The following is a 17,511-nucleotide window of genomic DNA, read 5'->3' on the forward strand; positions in this document are numbered from 1 at the left end:
GGGCTGAAACATCATGCTGGGGCTGAGGGTGACTTGCTTAAAAGAGAAGAAGGCATTGAGAATCACTTCTGAGGTACCCTGTCATTTGGTGACTTATGCAGTGAGGTCCTCAGCTCTCACATATGGCAAGGGAGAAACCAGACCAAAAGCCAAGTACCTGCTTCATCTGTGGTCTCCAAATGAATTGGAAGCACTTGCTTGAGCCATTATTAGAGAATAGCTTGAGGTTCTAGTAAAGTCTGGCTGTACTCAGAGGAAAGAATCTACCCGGAAAAGGGAGGCAAAACTCCACTCCTTGGTTGCTAGCTGGCCTCCCTTCACTGTAGAGCACTTGAGGAGGGATTGTGCAGCTGATTCCTTTCTGATTCCCTGGGCAATCCATTTCTCAGAAGAGACACTGCCCATGAGAAAGATGACACTAGAAAATAAGCAGAGCATACCCAAGGGCCTGTCACCACTCATTCTCTGTCTTAAGCTTTATCCAAATGTTCTTGTTATCTGAGTCTTGAAGGCATCAAATTTTTGATCAGAATGAACTTCATTGCTCACTTAGGTATGTGATAAAGTTCATGAAGACAGGAAGTAAAAATAACAACAACTACCAAAAAGAAAAGGAAAAAAAAAACCTGAAACTTGTAGATTCTCTAGGTTAGGCTCTGACAAAATGACCAGTTATGACCACCTGTTCAGTTGTGCTTAAATATGTCATTATTAATAGTAAACATCATCAGATAAGCAAACCACTCTAGAAAGTGAAAAAAGAACAGGTATAAAGCAAAGTAATATTATAAAAGTATAAAATATTATTTTACTTTTAAATATACACACAATTGTACTTCACAATGCAAATGCTACAAAGAATTTTGAACTTTTGTGAATTTAACATAAAAGCCAATAAAAATGAAAACCTTCCAAGTTCTAGGAAAAACATAAACTGAAAATAGTTTAATGCCCTATGTAAAGTCATTCTTTTAATTTCATCTGTGTATCTTACTACATAAAACAATGATTTTTTTTCAAATTTCACATGTAAAATATTATAAGATTGGTACATATGAACCCCAAAATTCAACGTACTTAAAATTGAATTCAATATCTTCTCAAATTAAGTTCCTATTTCTGCTGACTCTTCTGAATATCTTTTTTCCTTATCTAGTGAAACTTCGACCATCCTCCTAGATCAGGTCAAATGTTACCTTGTGTAACATGTTTTTGACAGTCTCTAGAAAAACACTTCAAAAAATAATGTCTGCTCTGGTGAGATTACTAAATGCCAGGTCTTGGTTTTGAATAATGTTTTCCTGTGATCCCAAAGGACCTGTTCATACCTCCTTCACTACTCTTACCACATTATTCTCATTGCAGCTGCTTTCCACACCAGACTAGAAGCTTCTTGAAGGGAACTGTGTCTTCTTCATCTCTTCATCTTTGTATCCACATCCCCTTACCACAGTGTCTGGTATATAAAACATAATCAAATGTTTGTTGGCTTACAGAACTTTCCTTAATTAAATTCGACAGAAGTTCTTTCATGTTATATAAATGTAAGTACCACCTACAGATCTGAAATCTTGGCTATTATCCTATCAAAAGTTCTGTCATTGGAGGTTATTAATCTAATTTGCAGGGTTTATTTTAGAGCCATCAACATGCAGTTTAAATGGTAACTTTCTTCTTAGATCATTTATAAATATCTCTTTTACTGCTACCACAAATTCAATGTCTTATTTACAATATTGACAGGATTTCTTTAAAATGATTCTCTATATCTGACTTTCTCTAAAGGAAAATTTTGCATTAGGAATTCTGTCCCTTTCCAGAACTGATGTGTCTATGTCTCTGTCTCTCTCTTTCTCCCCTACCCTTTCCCTCTCTCTTCATAAGTTGTAAGAACAGATTTGCATGATATGTCCTACTATGCAGAGGTATAAATAAGGATCACTGATTTTCCATTCATGAAGACGGCCATCACTCCTGCGGTTGGCTCACTCCTCACCAAAATTTTATCGTCAGGCCCTTTCATACTACATATGGAAAAGCTTCCATTTGAAGGAGCTAGTATTATTTCCAACTTGGCCTCTTTCCCAATTATCAGAGGTCTCCAAGTACAACCTAACTATGAACAGCCACTTACTGTCCTCTGTCACTGTTAAAATCAAAAGAATGAATCCAATGTAGGGGGAAAACTAATACAAGGTCAACAACGGATAAGGCAAGAATACAAAACTAAGCTTTTGAAAACATGAAATTTTTTGTTGCAAACTATTTTTAAATTTTTTAATCAGCAAATACACAATATAAAATTTAGCTTTATTATTCATCTTTAAGGGTACAATTCAATAGTGTTAATTATATTCTCATTATTGTGCAGTCAATCTCTAGAACTTTTTATATTACAATATTGAGACTCTATACCCATTAAACAACTCCCCATTTGCTCTTCTCCTCACCCCCCAAAACCATAACAACCACTATTCTACTTTCTGTGAGTTGGGCTACTCTGAACACTTCACTCACATAAGTGGAATCTTATAGTATTAGTCTTTTGTAACTCGCTTATTTTATTTAGCATAATGTCCTCAAAATTTACACATGTTGTACCATGTTGTCAAAAATTCAAAAATCTGAAAAAATTCAAAATCTAAAACACTCTGACCCCAAGAATTTCAGATAAGGAGTATTCAACCTGCAATAATATATAGAAGAATTTTGCTGCTGTAAAAATTCTGTTCTCTGCCTATTTGTCCTCCTCTCGATTCCCATAAATCATTAATCTTTTATTCCGTTTATAGTTTTTCCCTTTCCAGAATGTCATCTAGTTAGTATGTAGCCTTTTCAGATTGGTTTTTTCCACTTACTAACATATATTGATAGTTCTTTTCGTGGCTTTATAGCTTTTTTCGTGCTGAATAACATTCTATTATAACTATGTTTGGGGCCAAGCATGGTGACCATGCTTATAATACCAGCTACTCAGCAGGCTGAAGCAGGAAGATTACAAGTTCAAGGCCAATCTTTTAGTAAGACTCTGTCTCAAAACAAAACATAAAAAAGGGCTGGGAGGTGTAGCTTGGTGGTAGAGCACATTTGGGTTCAATCACCAGCACTGCAATAAATAAATGTTTAATTTTGTGAGAAAATGTCAAATTGTCTTCCAAAAGATGTGTACTGTTCTGCATTCCCATCAGCAATTACACATCATCAGCTTGGGTAGTGTCAGTATTCTAGATCTTAGCAATTCTATAGCTGTTTGTAGTGGTATCTCATTTTAGTTTTTCATATTCTATATGATATGAAGTACATTTTCATATGCTTATTTTGCATTCATGTATCTTTTGGAGAGGTGTGTCTTTGTTTTTCTTTTCCTTTGCATTGAGTTTTAAAAGTTTCTTGTATATTTTATAAAGCAGTCTTTTATTAGATGTCTCTTTTGCAAATATTTTTTCCCAGTCTGTGGCTTGTCCTCTCATTCCCTTCATGTTGTTTTTCATAGAACAGAAGTTTTTAATTTTAGTTCTTTTTTTTTTTCAATTTTTCCTTTCATGGATTGTACCTTTGGTTTTGTATCTAAAAATCTTTAGCATTCCAAAGGTAGTCCAGGTTTTCACATATGTTATCTTCTAGGAGTTTCATAGTTTTGTGTTTTGCATTTAGGTCTATGATACATGTTAGTTCATTTTTGTTAAGGGTATAAGACCTGTGTCTACACTGACCTTTTTTGAATGTAGCTGTTCAGTTGACAGCAAGATTTGTTAAAGGACTATCTTTGTTCCATTGCTTTGCCTTTGTTCTGTTATCAAAGACCTGTTGACCATATTTATGTGGGTCTATTTTTGGACTCTCTGACCTGTTCCATTAATTTTACTATTCTGTGGACAATACTACATTGTCTTGACCAGTATAGTTTAATAGTAATTGTTTAGTTGAGTAGTGTCAATCTTCCAACTTTCTTATTTTCCTTCAATATTGTATTGGCTATTCTGTCTGGTCATAAAACTATAGAATCGGTTTGTTTGTATCCATCACACAGCTTGCCGGGATTTTAACTGGAATCACAATGAATCTCTAGACAAGTTGGGAAGAACTGATAGCTTGACAATACTGAGTCTTCCTCTCCTTGAACATAGAACATTTTTCCCTTTATTATTTCTTCCTGATTTCTTTCATCAGAGCTTATGAGGTTTTATACAGAATTTGTTAAATTTATACCTAAATATGTCACTTTCTTGAGTGCTAATTATATATTAACCTTGTTGTTGAGAGCCACAGCTGAAGGGGTCCAGCAAACTTCCAGCTGATTGGCTCACCGTGGCCCCAGCAAACTTCCAGCTGCCAGCTGATTGGCTCCTCTATGGTGATGCTCATTGGGCTGTTTCCCCACCCTTTCAGACCACGGAGCTGCTCATTGGGGGACTCTTTTGGCTCCGCCCATGCGACCCAGCCAATCTGTCCTCAAGAGCAGGAGGAGTGGGGGGTTGAGAGGCTCCCTGGAAGCCGGTGGTGGCAGTTGGGCTCTGAGGGAATTCCTGAAGAGCTCTTGTGGTGCTGCATGTGTTCTAAAAATAAAGTTTGTTTCTGCTTGACAAGTGGCTCATGCCCAGCCAGACTGTGGCACCTTGTATCCAGCAAAATTACTATAACCATTTATTAGTTCCAAGAGGTTTTTTTTTTTCCCCTAATTCTTAGATTTTTACACAAGTGATCATGACATCTACTCACAAAGACAGTTTGGCTTCTTCTTTCTCCATCTTCATACATTTTATTTTCTTTATTTATCTCACAGCATTAGTTAGAACTTCCATTGTGATGCTGGGAAGTTATGGTAAAGGGATGTCCTTGTCTTTTCTGATCTTAGTGGGAAAGATTCAAACTTCTATCAAGTACAACTTTTAGGGGTTTTATAGATCTTTTTTTTTATAAACTTACAAAAGTCCTTCATATTACTAAGTTTCTGGGAGTTTTCATGACAAATGCCTTATATACCTGAGATAAATCTCAGTCATGGCATGTAATTCTGTTTTTTAGATTTGAACTAATGTTTTATTGAGGCTTTTGCATCTATATTCATGAGATATATTGGTCTGTAGTTTCTTTTCTTACAATGTTATCTGGTTAAGGTGTTAGAGTAATGTTGGCCTCATAAAATGAGTTAGGAAGTACTCCTTTCCTTATTAAGATATTGCAAAGAATTGGTATAACTTCTTTAAATTCACCAGTGAACCCATCTGCTGTTTTGGAAAATCATATATTAAATTATCAATTTAATATGTTTGGTAGATATAAACCTATTCAAATTGTCTAGTCCTATTTTTATTTTTCTCCCTTGTGACCACCAACCTTTTTTTTTTTTTTTTTTTTTTGGAGGTGGGGTACCAGGGATTGAACTCAGGGGCACTTGAGCACTGAGCCACATTTTATTTTATTTAGAGAAAGGGTCTCACTGAGTTGCTTAGTGCCTCTCTGTTACTGAGGCGGGCTTTGAACTCAAGATCCTGCCTCAGCCTCCCAAGCCACTGGGATTAAAGGCACATGCCCAGCTGACTACCAACCTTTGAAGGACTTTTACTTACCACTATCTCTTCCATTTTTTCCAAGCCTCGAGTAAACAAACCAAAGTAAGAAAATAAAATTACAAGCAAGAAACATGTTTTTGTTATCCAAAATAACAATATTATTTCTGTAGTTATCCCTACACTTTTAAAAAGAGCTGGAGATGTAACACAGTGATGAAGTGCCCCTTGGGTTTGATCCCCAGTACCAACACATACATACAAATACAGGTAGTATACAAACAGTTGTCATCTCATCTTTAAAAAGGAAGCCCAGGGGGCTGGGGTTGTGGCTCAGTGGTAGAGTGCTCACCTAGCATGCATGAGGCACTGGGTTCAATCCTCAGCACCACATAAATATAAAATAAAGATATTGTGTTGACCTAAAACTAAAATATAGTTAAATATATATATATATATATATATACACACATATATTATCAATTTAATTTTTAGTAGATATGAATCTATTCAAATTGTATATATATGTGTGTGTGTGTGTGTGTGTGTGTGTGTGTGTGTCTGTGTGTGTGTACACACCAGACCAACTGAATCAGAATCTTTATTTACAAGGTCCCCAAAGGATATATTACTACATCAGAATTTGAGAAACATTAGCCTCAACTGCATAGTAAATGCAGAAATAAAGAAGTGAATGGATTTTTAAATATTTGAAGATCTGATAGTACTTAGCATAATCATTGACTGGGTAAGGCTGAGAAGGAAGGAAAAAAAAATTTATATATATATATATCCAATGATATAACAGTTTGAATTGTTCTTTGAAACTGATAGTGACCATAGGTCACTTGATCAATGAATTACCCTTGATCAATTTTAAAATTAGATGTCTATACTTAGCACATGGGATGCATCAGGCTAAAACTTCATGTAAGTTTATACTTAAGCCTCTAAGGCAGATACTGTGGTCATTTCATTTTACAGATGAGCAAAACAGGACAGAGAGACAAAGTAATTAAATAAGATTGCAGCAGTAAATAAATGGTAGAGGCAGGTTTAAAATCCAAGGCCCATGACTCTAGAGCTTATAATCTTAACTATTGTACCACAGCTTTATTGTTCTCTATCCATCATTGCAAAAGACAACAACTTACAGAGTTTTACATTTTTTCTCTTTTGAAAAAATAAAGCCAAATGCTAGTGAGTTCATAGCTAAATAAAACTCTGTAGTTCTGGATTAGAAAATGCTAAGTTTTGAGCAATTAAATTTTTTTAAAAAGTTATTATGTTGTGATGCCTCATACCTGATAAATATTAGTACATTTTAAATGAAAAAAGAAAAAGAAATAGCAGGTCATGAAACAGTCTCAATGGATGTTGAAGCCAGATCATATATACAAATGACTCTTATTCCATATTTAGACTTTTGTCATACAAAGGGGCAATTAGTTTTCTCTTATTTCACTGCATTTTCTAAAGGGAAATTAAAATGAGTTCTAAAGTCAAATAAGCTAGGATAACAAGTTAAACATGCTTAAAAATATTACTGAGGATTTTGCTATCTTGAGTTTGCAAGAATATTGTATAGATTTGAAACATAAATTTTAGTAAAAGGAATATTGTGCTGTTTCTTAAACAACATGGAAGATTTCTTCACAAAATGTCTAGCAGAACTAATGTTTTATAAAACATGTTTCAAAAAATATACTATATATTTTATGGATATACATTGATATTTGAGAAATTGAAAATAAAAGGAGTCCTAGAAAATATGATTCCCTAATGAAAAACAAAACCTCAAACATCTCTCTTACTTCAACTTATTCTTTTGTAGATCCTTCTGAAAGTCACATATTGAAAGCAAACAGTGATATTAGACATTTTAATCAGAGAAGCACTGACTTTTTGGCAAAGCATTGTATTCTCACATCTTGTTCAGTTTTTCAAAAATATCTTTTGCACATCCACTATTTGCCACAATTAAAAAGAGAGCTCCTAATCTCAGGAAATCTAAAGTCTTTCAGGGGAAAAGCAGACAAATAAAAAGGCAATAATATACAGTTGACTGAGTGCTGCACAATGCTTCAGGATGAGAGGCAGGACCAGGAGACTATCCTTTTGCGGGGGAATCTGAATAAACTCTGCACAGGAAGTGAAATCTAAGCTGAGACATAAAAGAGAATTAACAAAGTCAAGGAAATGGAAGATGAGGCTGAGTTCAGCAGAAAAATATATACAAAAGCCCTTCAAGTCATACACACATGGTAGAATATGAACAAGTTGAGGTAGGGGAAATGAGTGTAGGAGATAAAAGTTTGAGAGCAAAGAAAGGATCTGTAATGATTCCCTGCTTCATTCTCACTTGAGAAATTACCAAAGGATATTAAGCAAGATATTGAGATGATCCAATTTATATATTATAAAAATCACTCTTGTTGCAGTGTAACAAATGGATTAGAGGAAGGGGTAAAATAGCAGAGAGGCCCTTTAAGAGACCTTGGTAAGGATGGACCTAATTCCTTTCTATTCCAAGTGTGGTTGACAGAACAGCAGCAGCACCTAGAAGCTTGCTGGAAATGCAGACTTAGGCTCCTCTCCAGACCAACTGAGTCAGAATCTTTATTTACAAGGTCCCCAAAGGATATATTACTACATCAGAGTTTGAGAAACATTAGCCTCAACTTCATAGTAAATGCAGAAATAAAGAAGTGAATGGACTTTTAAATATTTGAAGATCTGATAGTACTTAGCATATCATTGATTGGGTAAGGCTGAGAAGGAAGGAAAAATCAATAACAGTATTCAAATTTTGGATACTAACCTGACAGAAATTAATGCAGTTTCCTAAGATAAGGAAGATAGGTAACAGGAACGCAGATTTCAGAGATGAGTTCCAATTTGTACATATTGATTTTGAAGTTCCTATAGATTATGAGGCATTTCAGGAAACAGAAATGAGATTCTGGAGTAAAGAGATCTGGAGTCCTCAAAATGCAAGGATAGATTACAGCACTCTAGAACTGCACTTCCCAGTATGGAAGCCTCTGTTCTCATGTGACTATTGAGCACATGAATAGGACTAGTAAGACTAAAGATTGGAATTTCTTGTTTTATTTCATTTTAACTAATTTATTTTCCCAATAAGTACAACTTGTCTTGGTAGTACTACATTACTTTAACTTTTGAAAACCTGGCATCTAAATTTGAGATATGCTATAAAATATACACCAGATTTTGAAGACTTTTTATGCAAAAGTATGTTTCATTAATTTTTTATTGATTACTTGTTGCAATAATATTTTACATGTTAGATTGAAATACATTATTAAAATTAACTTCACCTGTTTTACTTTTTTAACGCAGCTACTAGAGAATGTTAATTTACATTAACTATGTACTTCTAAACAGTACATTAACTATGTACTGAGACCCATATCACAGCCCCCTAAACCTCTCCCCAACTTCTCCCATATGATAAGTTCCACTTCTCCCTTAGTGTGCATTCTCCCTTGTTGCAGCACCCCAATAAAGCTAACTTTGAATGGAGGTGTTTTCCCGGAGTCTTATATCACAGACCTTAAAAGCTTTAGGTCTGCTGAGATTTAGCTGAGAACCTTGCTAAACATTGTCCAGATTCACACAAGCAATACTTTCCCTTTTAACATACAGCCAACCTGTTTCTCCCGTGAATTCACCTGCATGGCTCACATTCTATTTACATTAGAAAGCACTGTTTTGGAAGTACATAGTGAGAAACATATAGAAGAACTTGGACAACATTCCATGGGTAAACAAGTCCTAGAAGAGAGACAGAGATGGTAGAATAGTTGACATTAAAGTACTGAGGAATGAAACAAACTCTAACTTGCAAAATACACATACAAAACTCAAAAAAGGCACAAAGCGTACCACCTTAACATCAAGAAGAACCATCTAAGGTCAAAGGTTGAACACCAACTAATAACAGACCCATATACAGACCCCAAACTGATAAAAAGTGAAGTGTACTGAGGTACATGTGTTCCAGAGATGTTTCAACAATCATTGTTTACACATCCTGACTAACCCCTGCTAAAATGATCCAAGATTAACTCCAGCCCCCTAAACCTCTCCCCAACTCCTCCCATATGACAAGTCCCACTTCTCCCTTAGTGTGCATTCTCGCTTGTTGCAGCACTCCAATAAAGCTAACTTTGAATGGAGGTGTTCCTGGAGGTCTTATATTGCAGATCTTAAAAGGTTTAGGTCTGCTAGATTTAGCTAGATCCTTGCTACCCCAGTATGGACCCTCAACTCAATAATCGTGTGCATATGTGTAATTCCTTTAGTTTTCATCTGCTCAAAGCCAATTATTTCAACAATGTCCTTCAGGATTGGGCTTATTTTTTTGTCCTAGGAATAAAGATCCCTGGGAGTTTCGTTATCTGACCAGACAGCTACTCATTTTCCTTGGTAAAGAGTCTGCCAAATATTTGATTTACCATTAGCAATCCTGCCCCATTGCCTATGGTACTGCTGCATGCAGAAAAAAGTTTATAGGACAGAAGATAGTTATAGACCTATTGAATCTGACCTCCAAGTTGCTAAGAATTAACAAGTTCACAGAAGGTCTCACAATCTGATTTGGGCACTTTGCTTTCCGCCACCTTTTTTTGAGACCATACAAGAATTTCCCTGTCTTATCTGTGAGAAATAGTAGTCTTTATATCCACATGCCAGGAATCTGCGAATTCATGATCAGATTCACACAAGCAATACTTTCCTTTTTTTTTCAAAGAGAGAGAGAGAGAGAGAGAGAATTTTTAATATTTATTTTTTAGTTTTTGGCAGACATCTTTATTTGTATGTGGTGCTGAGCCAGCCTGTTTCTCTCATGAGTTCACCTGCAAATGAACTTGGGCTATCTTAAGATGGGACTCTGACTTGTTTTCTCATCCTAGCATTACCTTTCACTTTACCAAAAGTAACCTGGAATTATAAGTGACCATTAAGGAAACCTGGGACATGAACAAAATTGTCCTAAAGATACCTTAAGTCAAAATTAGTCAGATAAGGGTTCTTAAAACCTACAGTCCTTGGGGCTGGGATTGTGGCTCAGTGGTACAGCGCTCGCCTTGCACGTGTGAGATCCTGGGTTAGGGCCTCAGCACCACATAAAAATAAATAAGTGAAATAAAGGTTTTGTGTCCAACTACAACTAAAAAATAAACATTAAAAAAAACCCTACAGTTCTAGTGCTAATTGGTTTATGTTAAATGCTCACATAAATTTAAAAATAGAATCCAAGAAATTTCAGAATAAATGTAATCCCTAGTGCATTACAGAAAAGATTAGAAATATAAAAATCTTTTGTCCCAGCTGGAGTGAGTCAATATTTCCTTGATATGGGCATATACTCAGGGGAGAATATTAAATATTAAATAGTTTCTGCAGATAAGTCTGGTATCTTTGAAGAAAGATGACTATTGCAGTGAGAATTAACTCCAACATTTTCCCCTTCCCTGGTGATCTTGGTTCTGCTAAGAGTGCTATAATGATTGTAGCAGAACCATTTTGTTGGATGAAAGATTGTTTTTATAAGAATGAAATGAAAATTGGGGTTAATGAAAAGAAAAATCAAATATCAAAAGGGGATTAATGGAAGGAAACTGACTTCCCCATGAATTTAATAGCTATTAAAGTTTTGTTTTGTTTTTGGCAATGGAATTTGGAAGATTCAGAAAGCAGCTATGTTCTGAGAAAATGGCTCAAAATGTTTTGCACTTTTTAAAGATGGTCAAAAAAGACAATACAGGATTAAAAAATGATAAAGATGTATGACAGCATATACAGAAACCTTTAGGGAATCTCTAGAGGACAAACAAACCATAAGCAAAAGGAAAAAGGAGCAAAGGTACCAGAAAATTTATCTTTCTTATTGATTGCCTTAGGAAGAAGCTCTCCACTTTTGCTGCCATTTGTTTAATTTGAGGGTCTTAATTAGTCTTCTTCCAAAGATGCTGCCTTCTGGAAAATTCCTAAGAATTATTAGTTTTAAGTCTACTAATGGAGTGGCTGTACAGCCATCAAGAGAAGATACTTATTATTTAGCTATGAATATAAATCCAAGAATCATCATCTTGGAACTTTATTACCATACTAGTTGTTGAACATTATCTGCTAAACTGATTTTCATAAAGGGCAGTTTTTCTCTGATGTCTCGTCCAGAAGACTAAACATAATGATGACTGAGGATTTTATAGACAATAATGTTTTTGCAGCAAAGCAGAATCCACTACGGATGTACAACAGAATATAAGAATTTAGTCACTAGCTAGGCACAGTGGTGCATGCCTATAATAATACTTGGGAGGCTGAGGCAGGAGGATCGCAAGTTCAAAGCCAGCCTCAGCAACCTAGCAAGGCCCTACACAACTTAGCAAGACCTGTCTCAAAATAAAACATAAAAAAGGCTGGGAATGTGGCTCAGTGGATTTAACCCCTGGGTTAAATCCACAGCTTTAAAAAAACAAAACAAAAAAACCTTAGTCACTGATTGAGTACAACTTATGGACAGTGACATTTGCTAGGCCTGTAATTTATTCCTATAAAGTTTATCTTCTTACAGTTACCGTGCCATTCTTTGGATGAACACGAGTATGTTTCTTTTTTTCCTGAAATGTAGTCACTAAAATATTTTTATTAAAATTTTACTTATGTATAATTTACCCTAAGAAGGCTGAACTTTGATTAACCAGATTTCTTCCTTTAAGGTTGGATTAAAAACAAAAAACCCTCTTAAAATTGTTTAGATGCCTAAAATCTAAAGAATGCCAAAAAAACTTGTTTTTTTCCTATTATCTTTTCTTTTTTCCATAAATGAAAGAAATCTCAAAGTTCACACAGTTAAGACATCTTTACAGTTTTATTATATCTGGGAAAGGCAAATTTATAAAGAACTGTCTGAGAAAACATGAACATAAGTCAAAATATCCAAAGGTAAGAAACAGAATATATCTGCATTCACTATCTGAGAAAACATAATCACTATCCATTTACCATCTATGTCCAATATACCCATTTTTAAATGGTTCTAAGCCACCTTTTAAATCATTTGCTGAAGAAATAAAGTGAATTAAGAATTTTATTAGCAATTTTAAGTAACAAGAATCAGATATTTCACAGCTTTGATGATGTATGTACCCAACATTGGCATTTCTTTTCTTCTTTTTAATGTTTTTAGTTGTAGATGGACACAATATCTATTTTTATGTGGTGCTGAGGATCAAACCCAGTGCCTCCCACGTGCAAGGCAGGAGCTCTATGGAGTTATAGCCTCAGCACCTCTCCCCCCCACACACACACACCCTTTTTGTTTTTGGAGACAAGGGCTAAGTTGCTGAGGCAAGCCCTGAACTTTTGATTCTCCATGTCTCAGCCTCCTCAGTCATTGAAATCACACGCATGTGCCACTGCACCTGGCTGACAATGTCTTATTGTAACTACTCATCAACTATCATACACAACCTAGAACATATCTGTTAGTTATCTTGTTACTGGGACAAAATACCTGAAGTAATCAGCTTTAAAGAAGGAAAAGCATATTTAAGCTAACAGTTTCAGAGGTTTCAGCCCATCATGGTGCAGTACATTTTAGTGGAACAAGTGGCAGAGGAAGTATGTTCACCTCTTGGTGGAAAGAAAAGAGAGGAATGGGCCAGAGTCCAAACACCACCTCAGGAGAATGGTCTCAATGACTCAACTTCCTTTCACTAGGCCCTATCTCTCCACCTTCTTTCTTCCAACAGTGCTGCAAGCTGGTGACCAAGCCTTCATTCAGCACATGGGCCCTTGGGAGACAGTTAAGATGCAAACCATAATAATAAAAATCTTGGAAATGCTGGTTCTAGATTTCAACATCTCTAATAGGTTCTACTTTATCATTATTTACTGGTTTATCTCATACTTGCACCATCAAAATGCAATACATTAGGAATTGAAGACTGACCACACAGAATTTTGTTGAAGAGAGTAGAGCTATCTTCTTATATCCTTAGTTATAAAGCATTTTCATTTTAGATTTATAACCACAAATAATCAATTTCTGCATCTTCTATATTTGCCCATCACTTATACATACCTGCTTTCAGCATTTGCTACTTTTAACTTTCGAAAAAGCTTTAAGATAATTCACATACAATTCACCCATTTAAAGTACACACTCACAATCTAATTTTAGAACATCTTCATCCCTCATATAAGCTGCACCATACTCATTAGTAGTTAATTCCCTATCCAAAACCTCAACATCCCTAAAGCAATCACTAATCTTGTCTCTAGATTTGATTTTTCTGGATATTTTATAAACAGAATCAATGTTAGTGGTTTCTCATGACTGGCTTCCTTCACTTTGCATATTTTCAAGATGCTCCCATGTCACAGCATGTTTGGTATTCTATTCCTTGTCATGCTATTAATATTATGCAAATAAACCAGTTTATTTACACACCAAATTGATGGTCTCCTGAACTGTTTCCACTTGTGGGCTACTATGAATAATGCTATTAACATTCATGTACCAGTTTTTGTATGATTGTTTGCATTTCTCCTATTACCTTAATCAATTAGGTCTACTATCAAAGTTCATGGATTAGAGTACCAAAGATAAACAATATTTATATTTCCTATAACCCACTAGGAATTACTTATCTCAACACCAGGCTTTCACTTACATCCTATAAAAAACCTATCTTGTATATATAGAATACTTGTTAAGAGGATTTTCACATATTTAAAACTTCCCTCTCTCCAGTATACCATGTTTCCTTCAGAAAGATAACCAGACATTTCCAAAATAAAGCAAGTATATATACTACTTAAAAGAGCTTCCAGAAGTAGTACCTCTTATTTATTCTGTGCAAAATACTACTCTAAGAGGAAAAATAATACAACTACAAAAGGTGATCAAATATTTCACCCTCATCATCTTCTCTAGAAGACTAACAAACTGGTTTAAATTCACTACCCTAAATTGTCATAAATAATCACATAGTCTTTAATTTACTCTGAGCCAGTCAAGTTACAGTTTGTGTTTAATTAATGCTTCCTGTTGTACCTCTATAAAAATCACTGGACAGCAAATACCTAGATTTTGACTAGGTTAAAATAAGTGGCTGATCTCTACCATCCTGATCTCTACCTGACTCTGGAATAGGCCTAGGTACACTTGGGATGTTTTTGTAGCTTAAGTTTTGTAAGTTTATAGGACAATAATCATTTTGCTTCTTCTAATTGTACTGTAATTGGCTGATGCCTTCTGTGCAGAGTCAAGTTACATGATTCAACAATGATCACTCATTAACAAGAAGATCTGAGGGTATTCACTACCATTGAAAAACCTGATACACAATTATAACCCAGTAAATAGCAATACAAAATTGGTCAAAACTTCAGAAGATAATGGTCTAACCTTCAATTCTGGCTTGTAAAAGGAGAACTGAGAACAACTTAAAAAAAAAAAAAAGTACAACTTGGAAAACACGTAAGTCTACCAAACTTTGACAATGCAGGAAAGTATCCAAGCTCAAACTCTTAATGTCAGATCAACAGATTTTTAACAAATAGCTATACAGACTCACACATTCTAAAAACATTGTACCAGCAACTCCCTAGTTTCCAAATTTTCAGCATTACTTGCTAACTCCAGGCTCCAAACTCCTCTATGTTTTCCACTTCTGGAATACCTCAGGGTTCCTCTAGTATACATACTCTCAAGGTACAGCAAGCTAATAAATCTAACTTTGATTATAGGTGAGATCTTGGTGGTCTTTGGCCAAAGGGTTCCTTTCTAAACAAGACACAAAAGCTCTGCATTCATATGCAAAGATAATGAATCCTATATTCTAGACACAAAAGCTCTACATTCATATGCAAAGATAACAAATCCTATATTCTATACACATTTCCTAGTAACATTACCAATATTAATCAGTATTAATCGTGGCAATTTTATTAAGCAAATAACATTGTGTGAATCTGCATATATAAAAATTGACAAACTGTCTTACTTGAAAAATTTTGTTAATCATAGAAATACTGCCTGAAAATAATTTTCCATATCTAAAAATGCATATATCTGCTGTTTTCAAAAGTTCCCCAATTTTGAGATAGTTAATTTAAAGTTAATTACTCTAGCAAACCACTGTGAAAACAAATGAAAGATTACACATGCAATATCATCTGGCACACTACTATTGTGAATAGGCTTTAAGGAAAAAAAAATGAATAGCCAAAACAAAATGTTTGCCTGAGTAGTATTTTATGCTTTTAAAAGGGAGAAAGTCACTAATAATAAACATTTCCATTTTTCATTGTTTTAAATTTTTTTATGAAGATTTTAATTAGATTCACAGCTACTAAGCAGTTTTTAAACTTAGGCTCCATGATCCTTTTGACTTCATGCTTTTAAATTGTCTATTGTTGTGTATCTTCAAATCATGACAAATTTCAAAATCCATTAAAAATCATTTTATTCAAATTATGTTTTCCAAAAGAGAGGGTTCTGTGCTAGTCGTCTTTGAAAGTTTTCATACCTAGAAAAGAAAAAAATATAATATTTTTATAATTAAAAAAAAACCTGAATTAGGATCTTTCATAATCTACAAAATAACTTATCAGAAACAATTTTATGTCATTTCTATAAAGCTAAGAAATAAGCTAATCTAGAAATTTATTATTCTTGCAAAGAGAGAGCAAGCAATGATTAAAGAATAAGAACAGTTATGATTAGCTTTTATCAGAGCCCAAATCATATAGATTTAATAACTATTCATCTTCTGCAAATTCAAGTGCTAGAAAGCACCTAAGGAAAAAAATAAACAAATCAAGACAACTCCTCCCTCATTTCAAGAACAGATGAGAATAATGTGCTCAAAGTCACATAGCTACATTGTGACAAAACTCAAACCTAGTATATTCCAGTGCTCTCCATGCCACACCAGGTACCACTTCTCAACAAAAAACTTCCTAAATATCCCCCCACTATTCGGATATTAAAAGTGAAAAGAAATACCTACAAAACAAAAACATGGGGAAAAGGGGGAAACAGATTTATTAGTCATTCATACTCAGAATGCAATAAACTACCCTGATGCCCTACACATGAAGACTTTCTAAACAAAGGGGGAAAAGTTTTGATTGATATTTTAAACCTCGCATAGGGTACTTTAAATTCAAAATTCAAATGCAAATGCAAAATACACAAATATATATATGTATGTTTTAGGACCTCCCTAAAACATAGGCAATTATATCTTCTTACCTTTACAAATTCATAATGGCCAATATACAAAAGAATATTGAGGGTACAGACCATCTTGATCTGAATGCTACAGTACGTACATTATTGGCATACAAAAACATTAATATATGTTGATGTCCACAAGAGAAAACACTTTCAAAATATTAAAGAACAAATACACTCACAGGCAAACAATATATAGTTACCAAAGCTTTAATATTAGGGATCAAAATGCCTCATACCATTTCAGAACCACATTTGCTGGAATGAACATTTCAGATGGACTCGGTGTCATCTGGGCCTGAGAGACAGCAAATGATGAAGCAAAATTGTAGAAGTTGTCCAACATCTTTTGTGTGAACTGAAAAGTTAATCATTAATAGATTAATGGGTTATATTAAATATTCTATTCAGCCCTCAAGAATTTAAATTAAAATATTTCTGCATTAACTTGCCTTTAAAAACTGCAAGTTTTAAGACAGTCAAATGCTGAAAATTATGTGTAGTCACAAAAAATGACACCGGGGCATATGTTATTCATTTTGAAAGAAAAAAGGAAAAATTTTTCCTTCAAAATTTCTTATCTCCACAACTGCATCCTGTTCCCCAAACATTACTCTCCTAAATCAAAAATGTGCTCAAAGTCACATAGCTACATTTATTTCTCATAAAATACTAACCATCTCTAAGAAGTTCTTTTTTTTTTTTTTTTTTTTTATTTTT

The 17,511-nt window shown here is 34.5% G+C and overlaps 1 protein-coding gene across 4 annotated transcripts in view; it reads right to left on the reverse strand.

The window, feature by feature from the left end:
* Nucleotides 1-16,001: 16,001 nt before the first annotated feature.
* Nucleotides 16,002-17,511, reverse strand: part of Hikeshi (heat shock protein nuclear import factor hikeshi) — a 25,870-nt gene continuing 24,360 nt past the window's right edge. For all 4 annotated transcript variants that reach the window (XM_015477330.2, XM_015477329.2, XM_048787946.1 and 1 more), the window contains 2 exons: nt 17,031-17,149; nt 16,002-16,081 (listed from right to left, as the gene is read on the reverse strand). In XM_015477330.2, coding sequence (XP_015332816.1) covers nt 16,027-16,081; nt 17,031-17,149 — 174 coding nt within the window. In that variant the 3' untranslated portion in view covers nt 16,002-16,026. The remainder of the gene's footprint in view (nt 16,082-17,030; nt 17,150-17,511) is intronic.

This window comes from Marmota marmota, unplaced genomic scaffold (assembly GCF_001458135.2).
Source record: "Marmota marmota marmota unplaced genomic scaffold, marMar, whole genome shotgun sequence".
Lineage (NCBI taxonomy): Eukaryota > Metazoa > Chordata > Mammalia > Rodentia > Sciuridae > Marmota > Marmota marmota.